The 13,941-nt window shown below is 39.5% G+C and overlaps 1 protein-coding gene across 1 annotated transcript; it reads left to right on the top strand.

The window, feature by feature from the left end:
- The first annotated feature begins 4 nt into the window (after positions 1-4).
- LOC138045186 (uncharacterized) lies at positions 5-12,917 on the top strand. The gene is made up of 8 exons (XM_068891601.1): positions 5-370; positions 582-630; positions 3,319-3,525; positions 3,812-4,081; positions 5,213-5,488; positions 6,727-6,999; positions 8,715-8,888; positions 9,840-12,917. Exons 1-8 carry the CDS (start codon positions 20-22, stop codon positions 10,220-10,222), a joined length of 1,983 nt encoding a protein of 660 aa, XP_068747702.1. The 5' UTR covers positions 5-19; the 3' UTR covers positions 10,223-12,917.
- Positions 12,918-13,941: the final 1,024 nt, after the last annotated feature.

The raw sequence follows: 13,941 nt of genomic DNA, 5'->3' as shown, positions 1-13,941 counted from the left end.
CCATACTAAGCCCAACGCAATGGCGGCATCTTCTGTTCATTCCAGTCATCTCACTATAGTTGTGGTGCTTCATCTTGTTTTTTCAATCGTTGCCATTGCTTTCCTATCGTATAAAGTTTATTTCCCGGATAACGAGCTCTCGACCAAAGTTTATCATTTGGAGAAAGAACTTTTTTCAATTCGCGAGGAAATATCCTTCGCAAGAACTACTTATGGCGTAACTGCGGTGGGATCGCCAACTTCAAAGTCCACATCTCCAAAATTCTATAGAAATGAACGATACCGTCGGACTGGTAGAAAAGAACCTAAATCAGGCTCTGAAGACGAGATTCATGCAGAATGCATCACGAATTTACTCAACAATCTGCAGGTATGTACGATTTCTTCATTCATGGATTCCATCCAGAGAAATCATATTTGCTAATTTTAAAGTGTTTCACCAAGTGTTTATTTCACCTAAGCATCATGATACATAAAGAAATAATTTGCTTTTCATTCAGTTGCTGTACATTCCTGTTTTGTATTATTTTTCATTGTTTATTTTCTATTAACTTAAGTTATCTAACCGTTCTATACTGAAGGTCACCGACATCGCTGTCAACGGAACTGGGAAACTTGTCTGCATGAGAGGTCGGTAAAATTAAATTCCGTTTTTTTTTGGTAAAATTCCAAATAATAAATGATGATGAACTTTATTTTAGGTGTCAGCTATAAATAGCGCTGGGGCAGTAATCAGGGACAGTGCTGAAATCAAATCAAACCAAATTCGTAGAGAGGGGAAACCAGAGCTGACCCGGAAAAAAACCTCTCGGTGCAGAGTACAAACTCAACCCACACTTGTCGCCGAGTCCGGGAATCGAACCCGGGCCACATCGGTGGGAGGCGAGTGCTATCACCAGCTGTCACTGCCCAGCCCTGCTTTAAAGCTTTATGAACAGAAGCCAGTCACGAGCCCTCGTGTCGCCGTTTAAATAACATTACCTGTGGTGCTTATTTTCTCTCTTTCATTCAAAACAATTATTGATTCAGAGCAATAATTATTAAATTGGCAGGACTGTTGGCCAGAAGAATGTATTTTCAATTCGGTTGCATCGCTTCAAGATTAAACAAAACTTAAAAAGAAATTCCTATTTTCGCACTATGAAAATGTATATGTTACAGGTTGAAATTAAATTCTGGTCCATTTAAATCAAACTAGGTGAATTTAATTAACCTAGGTTATTTATCAACTGTTTGAAAAGGGATTTTCTTTATGGGGTGTGGTTGAAAAAAAGGGGCACGGGTTTTTTAGGGGGGTTGAAAACAAAACAAAAAAACAAGAAAATCGGCTTTCCCTCCTCCCACTTTCCTCTCTATTCTCTCCCTTTCTGTCCATCTCCTGATCCATTCGTCATACCTGCCACTATTTTACGTACCCTTGACCCACTCAATTCCAATGTTTACATGAGAGAAAGAAATCGCTTGGAACTGCACTTACCGAGTCTTGAACCGGGCAATACCTTTCTCGTGGTGCAAGAGGGCCCAGACTCTTCTCGGTCATAGTAAATTGTGCAAAAGTTTACTCGTGCGCAATGCGTGGCCCTGTACGGTGCGTAAAATGGCTAACACAAGTTGTGTTGATTCAGAGATATTCTACCAAAAATTGGGTGACGTTAAAGCTTCCAAAACGCCAAAACCAAGCAAAATAACCCCTTTTGTTGACCACAACTTTTGCAACGATGCAGTGACGTGGTTAGAAACACGTACGTGATGAAGACAGCAAGGACAGAACAAATCTGAAAAGTCAAGACGTAGCAATTATCAAAACAAAAGGATGGAAACTGGAGGATGGCAAAATATTATCCAAGAACGGAAAAGAAATTTTTCAAAAATGTCAACTACACCAAGTTCTTTGCCAAACCCATTCAAATATTGCGCACAAAGGAAGAGACAAGATGGACAAGTATATCAAGCGAAACTACGAATCAGTAGTATCCCAAGAAGTAATACAACTCTTTGTGTCACTCTGCTCGATACACAAAAACAGCAGGAAAAAACAGCCTGTGCTAGCCCCTTTTCAAGCAAGAGAATTCCTAACACATTTGCAAATGGACCTGATGGACCTTAGAAACTTACCATGTACATGTTCATGTCATCGCAAACACAATTGGATTCTCCACATGATTGATCATTTCACAAAATATTCAGAAAAAGAAGAAGAAGAAGAAGAAGAAGAACCTAAACGTGCTTGTTATTCATTTACCAAGTCAACAAAGGAGATAAGGACACCTCAACATGGAAAAGCAAGAAACACACAAAGAAAATACAACAACAAAATGACAACAAGCAAACCCGATACCATTTCATTCCAAGTCAACAACTTTGGCAAAATAAAAGTTAATTAAGTGGACAAAAGTCCATTACAACCAAACACACTTCTTGGTAAAGTAATTGAAAAAGAACATGGATTTATGAAAGTTGTAACCAAATTTGGAATTATTAACACTGTACAAGAGGTGCAAACACAAGGAAATGACTTCTCATTGCTCAACTACAGTCAACTACCTGCAAGTAATGACTGTTTAATAAAGGTTACAAACTTTGTGGACTACCAGAAAAAAAAACTGTACATCATTCAATAATCTACCTTCTAAAAAGTCAATTGTCTTTTTTCTTCCAAAAACCAGAAAAATAAATATAAAAGATGAAGGCAATTCTTATTAAACAAGGGTTTTGTTTTTCTGCTGCTCTAAGAAAAAAAAAACAAGCAGAATTAGTTATCATGCACAGATGCCTAACCCCAACCTTAATGCTAACCATTTAAAATCAGTGCTTAGACTTAATAACAACCAAAGGCGTTTTTACAGACTAACTCATGAAAAACGTACGCCAACTACATCTCCTTACTGATTTACTTACCAATATACACGTACTTGCTAACAATTGATGGACTTTTTGTTGATGTACGTTTCCCACTTTTAATTTCAACCTAGTTTAAAATTAAATTTACCTGGGTTGAAATCATTTCAACCTGAATTTCAAATTTACCTGTAACATATGCGTAAGATGTAACACTGGTGATTGAGATTGTGTATTTGCAACGTAAACATAAAAAGGTGTCGATGCACGGTCAAATTTTGGAAGAGGAAATACACTACTTATACGGTATGCAGTCCTAGCATGTTTGAATGTATTTGTGCTGTCATTGGGCAAATAAGATTTTTCTTCATTGTCTTTGCAACGTCATTCTATCTGCGATTGAGCACCAATTGATGGAAGTTGATCTAAAGAGTGTATGGCTACATGTATCACGGTCAGAATTGTTTCTCTTTCTATAAGGTCCTAGAGGCCCCCCAGGAGAGACAGGTTTACGAGGCCCAAAAGGAAAACCAGGTCTTCGAGGTAGCACAGGACTACCAGGTTCACGTGGTCGTCGTGGTCGCAAAGGTATAGATGGAAAAACAGGTAAACCAGGAATTCCAGGAACAAGTGCCAATGAAACGTTTATTGAAAATTTGGTCAAGAAAATGATGGTAACAAACTTTGGTGAGTAAACATTGTGAACTAATAATTATCTCTTTCTTAGTAGCCCCATATCTTACGCCAATTTACAGTTCTTGCACTGTCTGCTGTGAGTTCACGTGACGTCACGGGGACCATGTTAAAGGAGTGAAATATTCGTTTTTTGGAATTGAACTCCATTTTTATCAAATTTTTTCCCTTTGTTTTAGTATGCAAATATGGCTGCTGGTCACACGAGCGAAAACACTCCATTTCTTCAAAACATATCAAACTTACACTCAGTCTGATAAAATATCTATTATACCAACAGGTCCTCCTCGATTTATGACAAAGACTCCATCGCTCGTGTCAGTAAGTGAAGGGGAAAATCTGTCGCTGGAAATTTCTGTGTCCGGTTATCCAGCTCCAAAGATCACGTGGTCACTGCATGGGAGAAATTACGAGGATAAAAGCCGCTTTAACATTACCGGTGAAATATTCCAGATTAGGGGGGTCCGCTTCGAAGATCAGGGGATGATCACGTGCCGGGCTGAAAATTTGTTTGGTGACCAAGAAACAAAAGTAGACCTTGTTGTTTTAGGTGAGTTTGTGTTCATTTACGCCATATTTGACAGGGAATAAAGCGGAACCTATATCAATTTTTAGGGAACAATCAAATTTTAGCAGTGGTTTTAACTTGATCTACTACTGTTCTTTGAAATAGTTAGAATTTTACTTAGATAATTTTTTACTCGACAACAACATCGAAACGTCCTCACATTTTAGCTTTCAAAAAAAAATTGATGTAATATTTGAAAGCTCAAAATGAAGACTGGATAGTGGATTTGAATCCATGCACTGCATTTAATAACTACTTATTTAGCGAGAGTGAGGTCTTAAAAGGAAAATCTGGCATCAGGCCTGGCATCATAGTTGATTAAGGCGGAAACGATCAGTTTACATCCGGTAATGCGTACACTTATCAGTATTTTTCCTTGTGACGCGTACTCTGTCAAAATTTATATTTGAGACAAATGGTTGTAATTTAGTGAGATAACTTTCGCCGACATTCTCAAAAATCAAGGGACAAACAAACGTAAAAGAATACAGAGAAGTGCCAATTTGGCGCTTCGTGAAATTTCCTTTAGTTTTTGTCCTCAATTTGCATGATTCCCCAGCCTAATAGCTTCGTGGGCATTAGGTTCATAATACCCTTGCAGGGACGGCGGAACGTATTTTGTATTGGGAGGGGCTAACAAGCAAGCGCCGGAGACGCTAACCTGTAGGGGATTCTGGGGGAATTCTCCGCCAGAAAATTTTGAAATCTTGAAGCTCGGAAATACTACTTTCAGCATTCTCGGCGATATATCAAAAAAATTATCGTGGATCAACCGTAAAAACGGTTTTCAAATTTTTATTTTTTGCTTGAAATTGGGGTGGGGCCTTGCACCTATATTCAGTCAATCAGAGCGCTAGTCATATCGGCGACAACCTCTAGCCATATAATATCATGAGATGATGTTGACAATGATGACATGAAATCATGGAAACATGTTACTTTTATCGTTAATTTCTCTCTTAAAATGTCTGACGAAATCCATTCTTGTGAGGACTTACAACAAAGTGTCTTATCTTCTTCTCAACCTAGCTTATCTCCATGAAAACAAGCAGTCTGAAATTAAATCTCTTTTCATTATCATAGTCACCCTCTTTCCGCTTTCCTCGTCTGTAGGTGCCCCACGGTTTCCCAAGTCTCCACAGGGTCAAGTCGTTGGTTATTTGGGCAAAGAGACGAAGCTGCAATGTAAAGTTCTTGGTAACCCAACCCCTGAGGTGAACTGGGCCAGATCACCGGCAACACCATTACCTCATGGCCGAACTGTCTCCAGAAAAGACAGTCTTTTCATCACAGGCACTGCAATCGGCGATGATGGAATCTATATATGTACCGCAACAAACAAATATGGGATGATTATTCACGCAACGCTCCTTACAATTAGGCCAGTTGGTGAGTGAAAACCGTCGCTGAAATGCCAGTCTTTTGAAGGTAATTGGCAATTGCTTGGTATTGAAGGATATCGAAGGGCCAAAGCAGAAAGGAAATGTGATTAAAATTGTTCTGAACAAAAGTTTCATATCCCAGAAGTTTCGATCTCTATCGTCAGTTTTCGGTAATGCCTACTTTTACGACGACTACTTCTAGACTTTTGCGGGAAGAAAAACGAGACGATGTTGCGTTGCTTGCAGGTTCCATGATTTTGCAGTTTGCAGACCAATGAGAGTCGTTGTGGTCACCAGGCCCAATCTGATTGGCCGTTATTAAGCGGGACCAGTATTCTGAATTGAGATAATACAGTAAACGGATGGGCCAATGCCAAATGAGAGAGATCGACGCTTTTGGGTTGTGGGTTTCTGTTATAAAGTAGTTTGTTTTCAATGCCTTGGTTAATTATGTTTTCGCTGAAAATTAACTACAAAAGTCCCACACAATATGGTAGTAAAGTTAGGGCTTTTGAAGAGTTTGCATGGTACGTATCTGCTGTCTGCAGGCTGATAAACGACAGTCATTGATGATAACGTTCAAGTTCCGTCATTTGCATGCCATTTATCAGATCTGTTTTTATTCTATCCTGGTCGGGGCGTCTTTCTTTCGTTTGTAGGGCCTCTCCTCCTATGAAGAGCTTCCTTGCTGGTTCGGTCGTTCAAGCTGTACGGATCGCGTTAAGGCCACAGGGAATATGCAATAGTCAGCAAGAGCTCACTTCATTAAATGTTGATTAAAGGGCCTCTATGCACAGTCCACACCGTGAATAATTAATTTTGATGTAAACTCTTCTGTCTCAGATCAGTTGAAACATTTATAGTAATTTCATCTATTTCACCCTTAAAATGAAGTCTGAGCCTTAACTGATATACTTCATAATCCCGGCCGTTAATTCGAGCCAGCGCGAGAAAGTAAACGTGACCCGCGCAAAATAGAGTTCGACTGAAAAGAACTACTTGTAGCTGTTTCTGTGTACACTAATTTACCGTGGGAAGTAAATGGAGTGGGTCCGTAAGAGCCATCTCGAGAGGAAAAAACGTTAAAGCAAAGTGAGCAAAATGCAAGAAATTAGGTTAAATTTAGATTTATAGACTCTGAATCAAGCCTTGCCCGAGGAAATCTTTACCCTGCTGAATATTATGCCAAATTTGAAAGTCTTATAAAGCATCCATGACCACTAAGTCTTGTCCATATTTTCTCAGAATCTCCTGTTTTCACCTCTAAGCCGGCGACTTTAATCACAGTTTCCAACATCAGAGACTCGGTACGAGTCAACTATTCTGCCAAAGGATCGCCTCTACCGCAAATCACATGGTATAAGGACAACGTCATTATAAATTCCACCACTAATATCACCACAGACCAAGTCACCAGCGAGTATGGAATTAGTCAGTTTGAGCCGTCGGATCAGGCAACGTACAAATGTGTTGTTCGCAATGAATACAACGACACAGTAACCGCGGCTGCAAGGATTGGTAAGTCATCCCGCGGTATAATCAATTCGAACATAAGCTTGTTGCTTGGCAACGAATGTCTTCCAACAATGATCCCAAGAATGCCACCAATACCAAGAACACCTTTTGCCCTTCATTAATAGAAAATAGAAATTCATTCTATTTTACTGGAATTCAATACTATCTCATCAAAGCCTTTGAAGATCCCACAGAAGACTACCTGTGAGTCGCGGGCACATTGACGGAACGAAGCGAAATTAGCTTGACCTCAATTACAAGAGATTATGACTGATTACACGCTACTGGTACAAAGACAATATAATGTTTATGACGTCATAACATTTAACAATTAACCATCCTCACAAGGTGATGATTGACGCAAGTACATTTTCACACCCAATTTGTCTGCGACTCAAGTGTAATCTTTCGTTATATCCTCAGGGCCCTTGACAATTCTTCTACGGATAATCGATTTCTTTTGAAATTATAAAAAATGAGTTTCAAAAAATTAAAACGACAGTTTTATTGCGGTAAATGTTATTCCAAACACACAGTAGACTTAACAGTATAACAAAATGACATTTTAATTATGTTATTGAAGATTCATAGACCGAATGCATAAATGGCGACCAAAAATATATTCTTTTTTTATGTGCTAATTAGATTCAATAGCCTCGTTTGCATGGACAAAATACAAAAGAAGTGTTGCTTGAGAGAGAGGCTGGTGAGTCTAATTAGCACATAAACAAAAGAATACATTTTTGGTCGCCATTTATGCATTCCGCTATAAGTATAGTGATTACGCAATTGAACCAACGGATGATTAAAATGAACATTTGTTCGTTTATACGTACTTCCTAAGATGTTCTTAAATTCCCGTAAAATAAAATGAATTTTTATTTTCTGATAATGAAGGGCAAAAGTTTTAATTCAAGCTCTTTTGTGTGCACCCACTACTCAATCAAACGCCAAGGAAGACTTGTGATTGGATAGTATTCACGCAAGAAAGTTCTGAATAATTTAATAACCCTTTAATTGACAAGATCGAAATGTTCATTCCTCTAAAATACGATAGGCCGGCGCTTATTGTTGGGTAGTCATGAGAATTTGGTGTTATATCAAGATCACTCCCCTCAAGCTGATAATTATCTTAATTCTCAATACCTGTCTGACTGACATTTCATTGAAATTGTGAGGAGAATTTACAAGCTGATCACTCCTGGGACTCAACGCGTTAAATTGTTTAATTTCTTGGGATACTTACTGCAACGCTGCCGTTCCACGCGAAAACATCGCTGAAGGAAGAATGCAAAATTAACCCTGCCAAAATCATAGGTAAAGTCTGCTACGAGCCTAGAGGGCCCATCAGGCCGGTGCTTATCTCCGGTTTCTGTAGCATGAAGCGACTAGGAGTATTTCTGCTCCCCCCTGGATGGGATTCCAGTCCATCGCAGGGTTACCCCCAGCATTAAATTCGCCGGTACCCATTATACATCTGGGTGGAAAGAGGCACCGTGAGAATAAAGTAGCTTGCCCAAGAACACGATACAATGTCCCCGGCCAGGACCCGAACCCGGACCACTGGATCCAGACTCGAGCACACTAACCATGAGGCCACCGGGCCTCGCCAAAATCATGGCTGGCTATAATTTGTCCTTTGAGGAAAGAGTGCCCGAAAATTGTCCTTACAAGTTATTCGATCTTGATTGTAAGAAGTGTCTCATCTTTAATCTCAGTTCTACCCAACTGTGGCGATCCAGGCAAACCAAACAATACAATGGTTAGCAGCACGAATCATTGGTCAGGGGGATATGTCAGATATCTCTGTCATCCAGGATATACCATGTTTGGTCAAGCTGTTAGGAAGTGTTTGCCCAGTGGACAGTGGAGCGGAGATATGCCGCCAACATGTAAGGGTTGAAGTCTCAAAACATAACTTCTATTCTCTCCAGTGTATACCAAGTAATGTGTTGCATTAATCAAGGTAGAGAGGTTTTGTTACAAAGTGTTGAACAAGTAACAATGGATTTTTCCACCCTTAATGTCCAAATTGGAGGAAGTAAACTTTAGTTCACTCTTTAAGTCACTTTAGTTTCTTACTCTGGCTGACGAACTTACGAGTCTCAATAATAACAAAAAAAGCAAGGTGACACACACTAACACCAACCCGGTGTCGCGATGACATCACGCATGCGCACAACCCTTTCACCCACCTTACCACATGTCTTGGGGTTCAGGGATGGCGCAGTGGTGAGAGCACTCACCTCCCACCATTGTGGCCCAGGTTCGATTCCTCGACTCGGCGTCATATGTGGGTTGAGTTTGTTGGTTCTCTACTCTGCACCGAGAGGTTTTTTCCGGGTACTCCGATTTCCCCTCTCCTCAAAAAACCAACATTTGACTTGTTGTGTTAATTGTTAATTTCACTTTACAGTGTCCCCAACTAGTGCTCCAGCGCTAAATCTACTAGACACTTAAGTAAAGTTTCTTTCGCTTCCTTCCTTTCCTTTTTCTTGTTTGTGGAGCCGCCATTTAAAGGGGTGTCTGCCTAGCTACGCTGTGCTGATGAAATCCAGCAAGACCGAAACAGCTGTCAATGGTTGCTAATTAACCGGTGTTCTCAGTAATAAGATGTTTGGCACTGCTTTTGCCGCAATACTCGTAACCAACAGAAAATGAAGAAGAGAGAGGGAGTGTAGGAACGTTGGCCGGGATGTCTGAATTTCTCAGGTCTCACATTGATGATTAATTGGAAAGCTTTCCATAGGTTTTCTTTTAGATCAAACATTAATTCACCGATAAGTAATTAAAATAGAGATTGAATAGTTTGTATAAACCCGGAGTTTGTGTTGATTTTGCAGGTACCGATAAACCAGAATGTGTTCGTCACCTGACGATTGATGATCCAACGAGATATTATTTCAACATTTATGGCTCAAATGTTTATAAGTGTGACCATCGCCTGGCAGAGGGCTGGTACAGGTTCTTAACCGGTACAGTATTGGCCACAACTTACCGATCTGGAAGTTCGCGGTACTGTGACACCAATTATAGAGGGTGGTTAACCGAAAGTCATCCATCCGTCTCAGATGGCATTGTCAATCGCAAAGTGTGTTTTACGCACTTTTCAGATTCAAGGTGTCCTTACTCGACTTACATCAAGGTCCGAAACTGTGGGGAATTCTACGTCTACAAACTGAAACCCACACCAAATTGTTACCTTCGTTATTGCACCGATTGGTGAATGGTATTGACTCAGGGACACAACCTGCACTTTTTACGCTTTGTATATGTTATCACATACGGGGCAAAATAACTGAATGCTGATTGGCTGAGAGGGAGGGCATCACCTTTTTCCTTAATCACGAGGGCACTTTTGGTAATAAAGAGGGCATGATTACGTGATCGTGATTGGTTAGTAGTTGCATATCCAAGGCATGTGAGGCTACAAGTGAAATTCTCTTTCAGATTAAACTACTGTTTTGTCCACATATATTTTACATTTTAAGCGCTATTTCTGTTGACAGCAACGATTTATTGAGTTGAACTTTCACCGAATTGGATTGTGTTGATTATCATTCGTCGAGGCACTGAACGGGCTTCCCACATTAATTTTGCCCTTTATGTGATAAACATGTAATTGCAATGTCCCCTCGTGAAATTAAGGATTAATTTCAGTTGTATTTTCAAAGTTTTTTCAAATTGCCCTCGTCGCTTCGACCCGGGCAATTTTGTGAAAACTTTGAAAATACTCGTGAAATTAATCCTTAATTGCCCTCGGGGCCCATGCGATTACATATACTAATGAAAATCAACTTAACACGCTTTCATTTGCTGAAAGTTCAATTCAATAAATCGTTGCTGTCAACAGAAATAGCGCCTTAAATGTATTTTATTTGTGGACAAAATGCAGTTTAATGAGAGTCAGAATCTGGAAGAACCTATCCCCTTCACCTTAATTCCAGGTAACCCCCTCCTTAAATACGTCTCTTATCCCCACCCCTCTATTTCAGACCTTAGCTCTGAGGAAGGGCTAACGCTTAAAACGCCAGCTACAATGGTCAATTTACCATATCAACTCACTTGTTTTTCATCGAGTTTATTTGCTTTTTACACTGGCATTTGTTAATTTTAATTACAGTTTGAAGTGAACAAAGACTAAACATTTCCACGATGTCTCCTTTGATACAATGGAATATCAATTCTGTCATTCAGTGTACAAGGCTCGACTTACGGTTTGGGCAATTACGTTTTATCTATTTTTTTTACTGAATCAGTGAAATTTTCTTTTTTTCAGTGTCCTGTTTCTTAACATCCTTTTATATGGTTTCTCGACTTTGCCCGAACAAGGGTATTCTTAATTTCAACACCGTTTCAGGGGCGTAGTTTTGGGGCGTAGCGTTTTGAAGTTCCGACCCGCGTTTTTTCCAGTTATAAACTTTAATTTTTAAAGGTTTTCATAGATAATAATGATAATAATAATAATAAAAGCTTATACCGCGATTATACAAACTGTCCTAAGCGCCTTACAATTCATAAATTCACTAAAATATAATAAAACATAAATATAAATATTAATATACACAGCTATGGCTTAACAAATACAAACAATAAAAGAAACAAACTAACTAACTAAAGGTTATATGCTGATTTGAACAGGTATGTCTTAAGTTTAGATTTAAAAGAATTAATACTATCAGCTGATCTAATATGAAAAGGCAAAGAGTTCCAGAGGATAGGTGCTTGAACTGAATAAGATCTATAGCCATAAGTTTTAAGATTGTAAGGAACAGTCACAAGCCTAAGTTTATCTGAGGATGATCGGAGGGTTCTATTCGGCCGGTAGAAAGTGAGAAGTTCCTTTAAGTATGACGGAGCCAGGTTATTAAGACACTTAAAAGTAATTAAATCAATCTTAAAAATAATTCTCTGCTTGATCGGTAGCCAGTGAAGTTATTTTAAAATTGGAGTTATACTATCATATTTATTTGCTACCATAATTAATCGAGCTGCAGCGTTCAACAAATGCTGAAGTTTATCAATCAGATGCTTGGGTAGACCAAATATAAGCGAATTGTAGCTGTCAATCTTTGAAACGACAAATGCATGAATGAGAATCTTGGTGGTGTCTAATGTCAGAACATTCCTAATTTTCGCAATATCCCTCAGATGATAATAGGCAGATTTTACAATGGCGTTAATGTGTTGTGACATTGTCATCGAGGAATCAAAGATAACACCAATATTCTTTGCATGAGAGGATGGGAAAATGACATCAGATCCAAGTTGAATGGGATTCAGTTGTAGACGTGGACGAAATCTTGAGTAGAAGGAAAGGAGCTCTGTTTTATCAGTGCTTAATTTCAGCATATTTACAGCCATCCAAGAATGGATGTCAGAAACGCACATTTCAATTCGTTTCGTTGCCGCTGCCATCTCCGTTTCATCCTCAAAGTAGAAGGACGTATACAGTTGCTGGTCATCTGCATATAGATGGAAGAACAGACCATGCTTGCGGATGATATCTCCAACCGGAGCTGTGTAAAGAACATACAGGAGGGGCCCTAAAACAGACCTCTGGGGTACACCACAAATCAGTTCCTGTACGCTAGATGAAGTTCCTCCGATTCTCACAAACTGCGTGCGGTCCTTCAGATACGAGTTGAACCATGCTAATGCTGAACCCGAGATACCATAGCGGGATTGCAGCCTTTTTAGAAGGATTGAATGGTCCACAGTGTCAACGGCGGCAGACATATCAAGTAATAGGAGAATGACACAGCGGTTGTCGTCAACAGAACGAAGAATATCATTCTGTACACGAACCAGGGCAGTTTCACAGCTGTGATGTTCCTTATATGCTGATTGTAAACACTCTATATCAATTAGTCCACCAGATTCAATTTTGACAAGCCAACAATTAAAAGATGCAAGGTGAATGAATATCACTTAATACCAACTGTAAAAAAACACAAAATTTTGGATTTTGTTATTTACTTGCCTTCATACATTCTTCTCCCTGCTTGCCCTTCTCCCTACCCCATTTATTGCAGAGCAACGCTAAAACAGTTTGTATTCGTTGTGGTGTTTTGTCTACTCGAAAAACGTGCCGTGCCCTCTTTTTTAAAACTGACTGAGGTCATTTACAAGTCATATAAGAACACATCAGACATGGCATATCAACCGTGAACGAGCTTGAGCGAATATAGGTAAACTATCTTACTCCTCGACAAATGAAGAGGTTAATTAAAGTTTAAAAAAAGCTATGGTGTTGCGTCGGTTGTAGAGTTTAACACCATCTCAGTGGCAACTCTGCTTCTCTGTGAAGAGAAAAATCTGTGAGACACCACTGCCCTGGCACTCGAAATATTCTCTTCCGGTTGTCGTCCGCGTCTCAAAAACGCGCGTGCTTAAGCTCCCTATTATTTCAGCTTTTACACGGTTGGCTTAATCATCTGACGAGGGCGGTGTTGATGGTCTTATCGCCTAATGATGAAGAAGAATTCAAAGCTTCTCTTTAAAACATACCCAATTCAAGACTTGAGTGAACAAACCATACCCTATTTCACGCCAAAATGGTCAAAATCGATACCCTATTTTAGACCAAATCGGCTAAAACACCTTTTAAGACCGCACATACCTATATAGCTCATATAAGGGAGTAATTCCCCCCCCCCCCCCCCACCATCCTCCTCCAGTGGAATTCTTTGTAGACTACTGTGTTGCATATAATGAGAACCAGGTTTTTCGGGTTTCCCGTTTGAATACAAGCTTTACTAACGCTAAAAGCTGACAACGTGAAGATTAAATCGCAAGAATTTTAATTACCCTGGTGTTTGAAATCTTCGCACGAAATTTGAGATTCACTTCTGAATCTAATTATTGAATTCTATTATTGTACGCCTTTCATTAATCTACGATTTTGTTTTTCAACGACGTCAATCAGTTTGCTGATAATCGCAG

This window comes from Montipora capricornis, chromosome 4 (assembly GCF_036669925.1).
Source record: "Montipora capricornis isolate CH-2021 chromosome 4, ASM3666992v2, whole genome shotgun sequence".
In the NCBI taxonomy this organism is placed as follows: Eukaryota; Metazoa; Cnidaria; class Anthozoa; order Scleractinia; family Acroporidae; genus Montipora; species Montipora capricornis.
The sequence above is the reverse complement of the archived record's forward strand: the minus strand, read 5'-3'. Positions and strand labels throughout refer to the sequence as shown.

What these genes read in the sequence shown, in the direction of transcription:
- LOC138045186 (XM_068891601.1), top strand. Translation starts at nt 20, where the DNA reads ATGGCGGCATCTTCTGTTCATTCCAGTCATCTCACTATAGTTGTGGTG. An exon ending in GAAACTTGTCTGCATGAGAG is followed by an intron (nt 631 to 3,318) that starts GTCGGTAAAATT and finishes TCTTTCTATAAG; the next exon opens with GTCCTAGAGGCCCCCCAGGA. An exon ending in AGTAGACCTTGTTGTTTTAG is followed by an intron (nt 4,082 to 5,212) that starts GTGAGTTTGTGT and finishes CCTCGTCTGTAG; the next exon opens with GTGCCCCACGGTTTCCCAAG.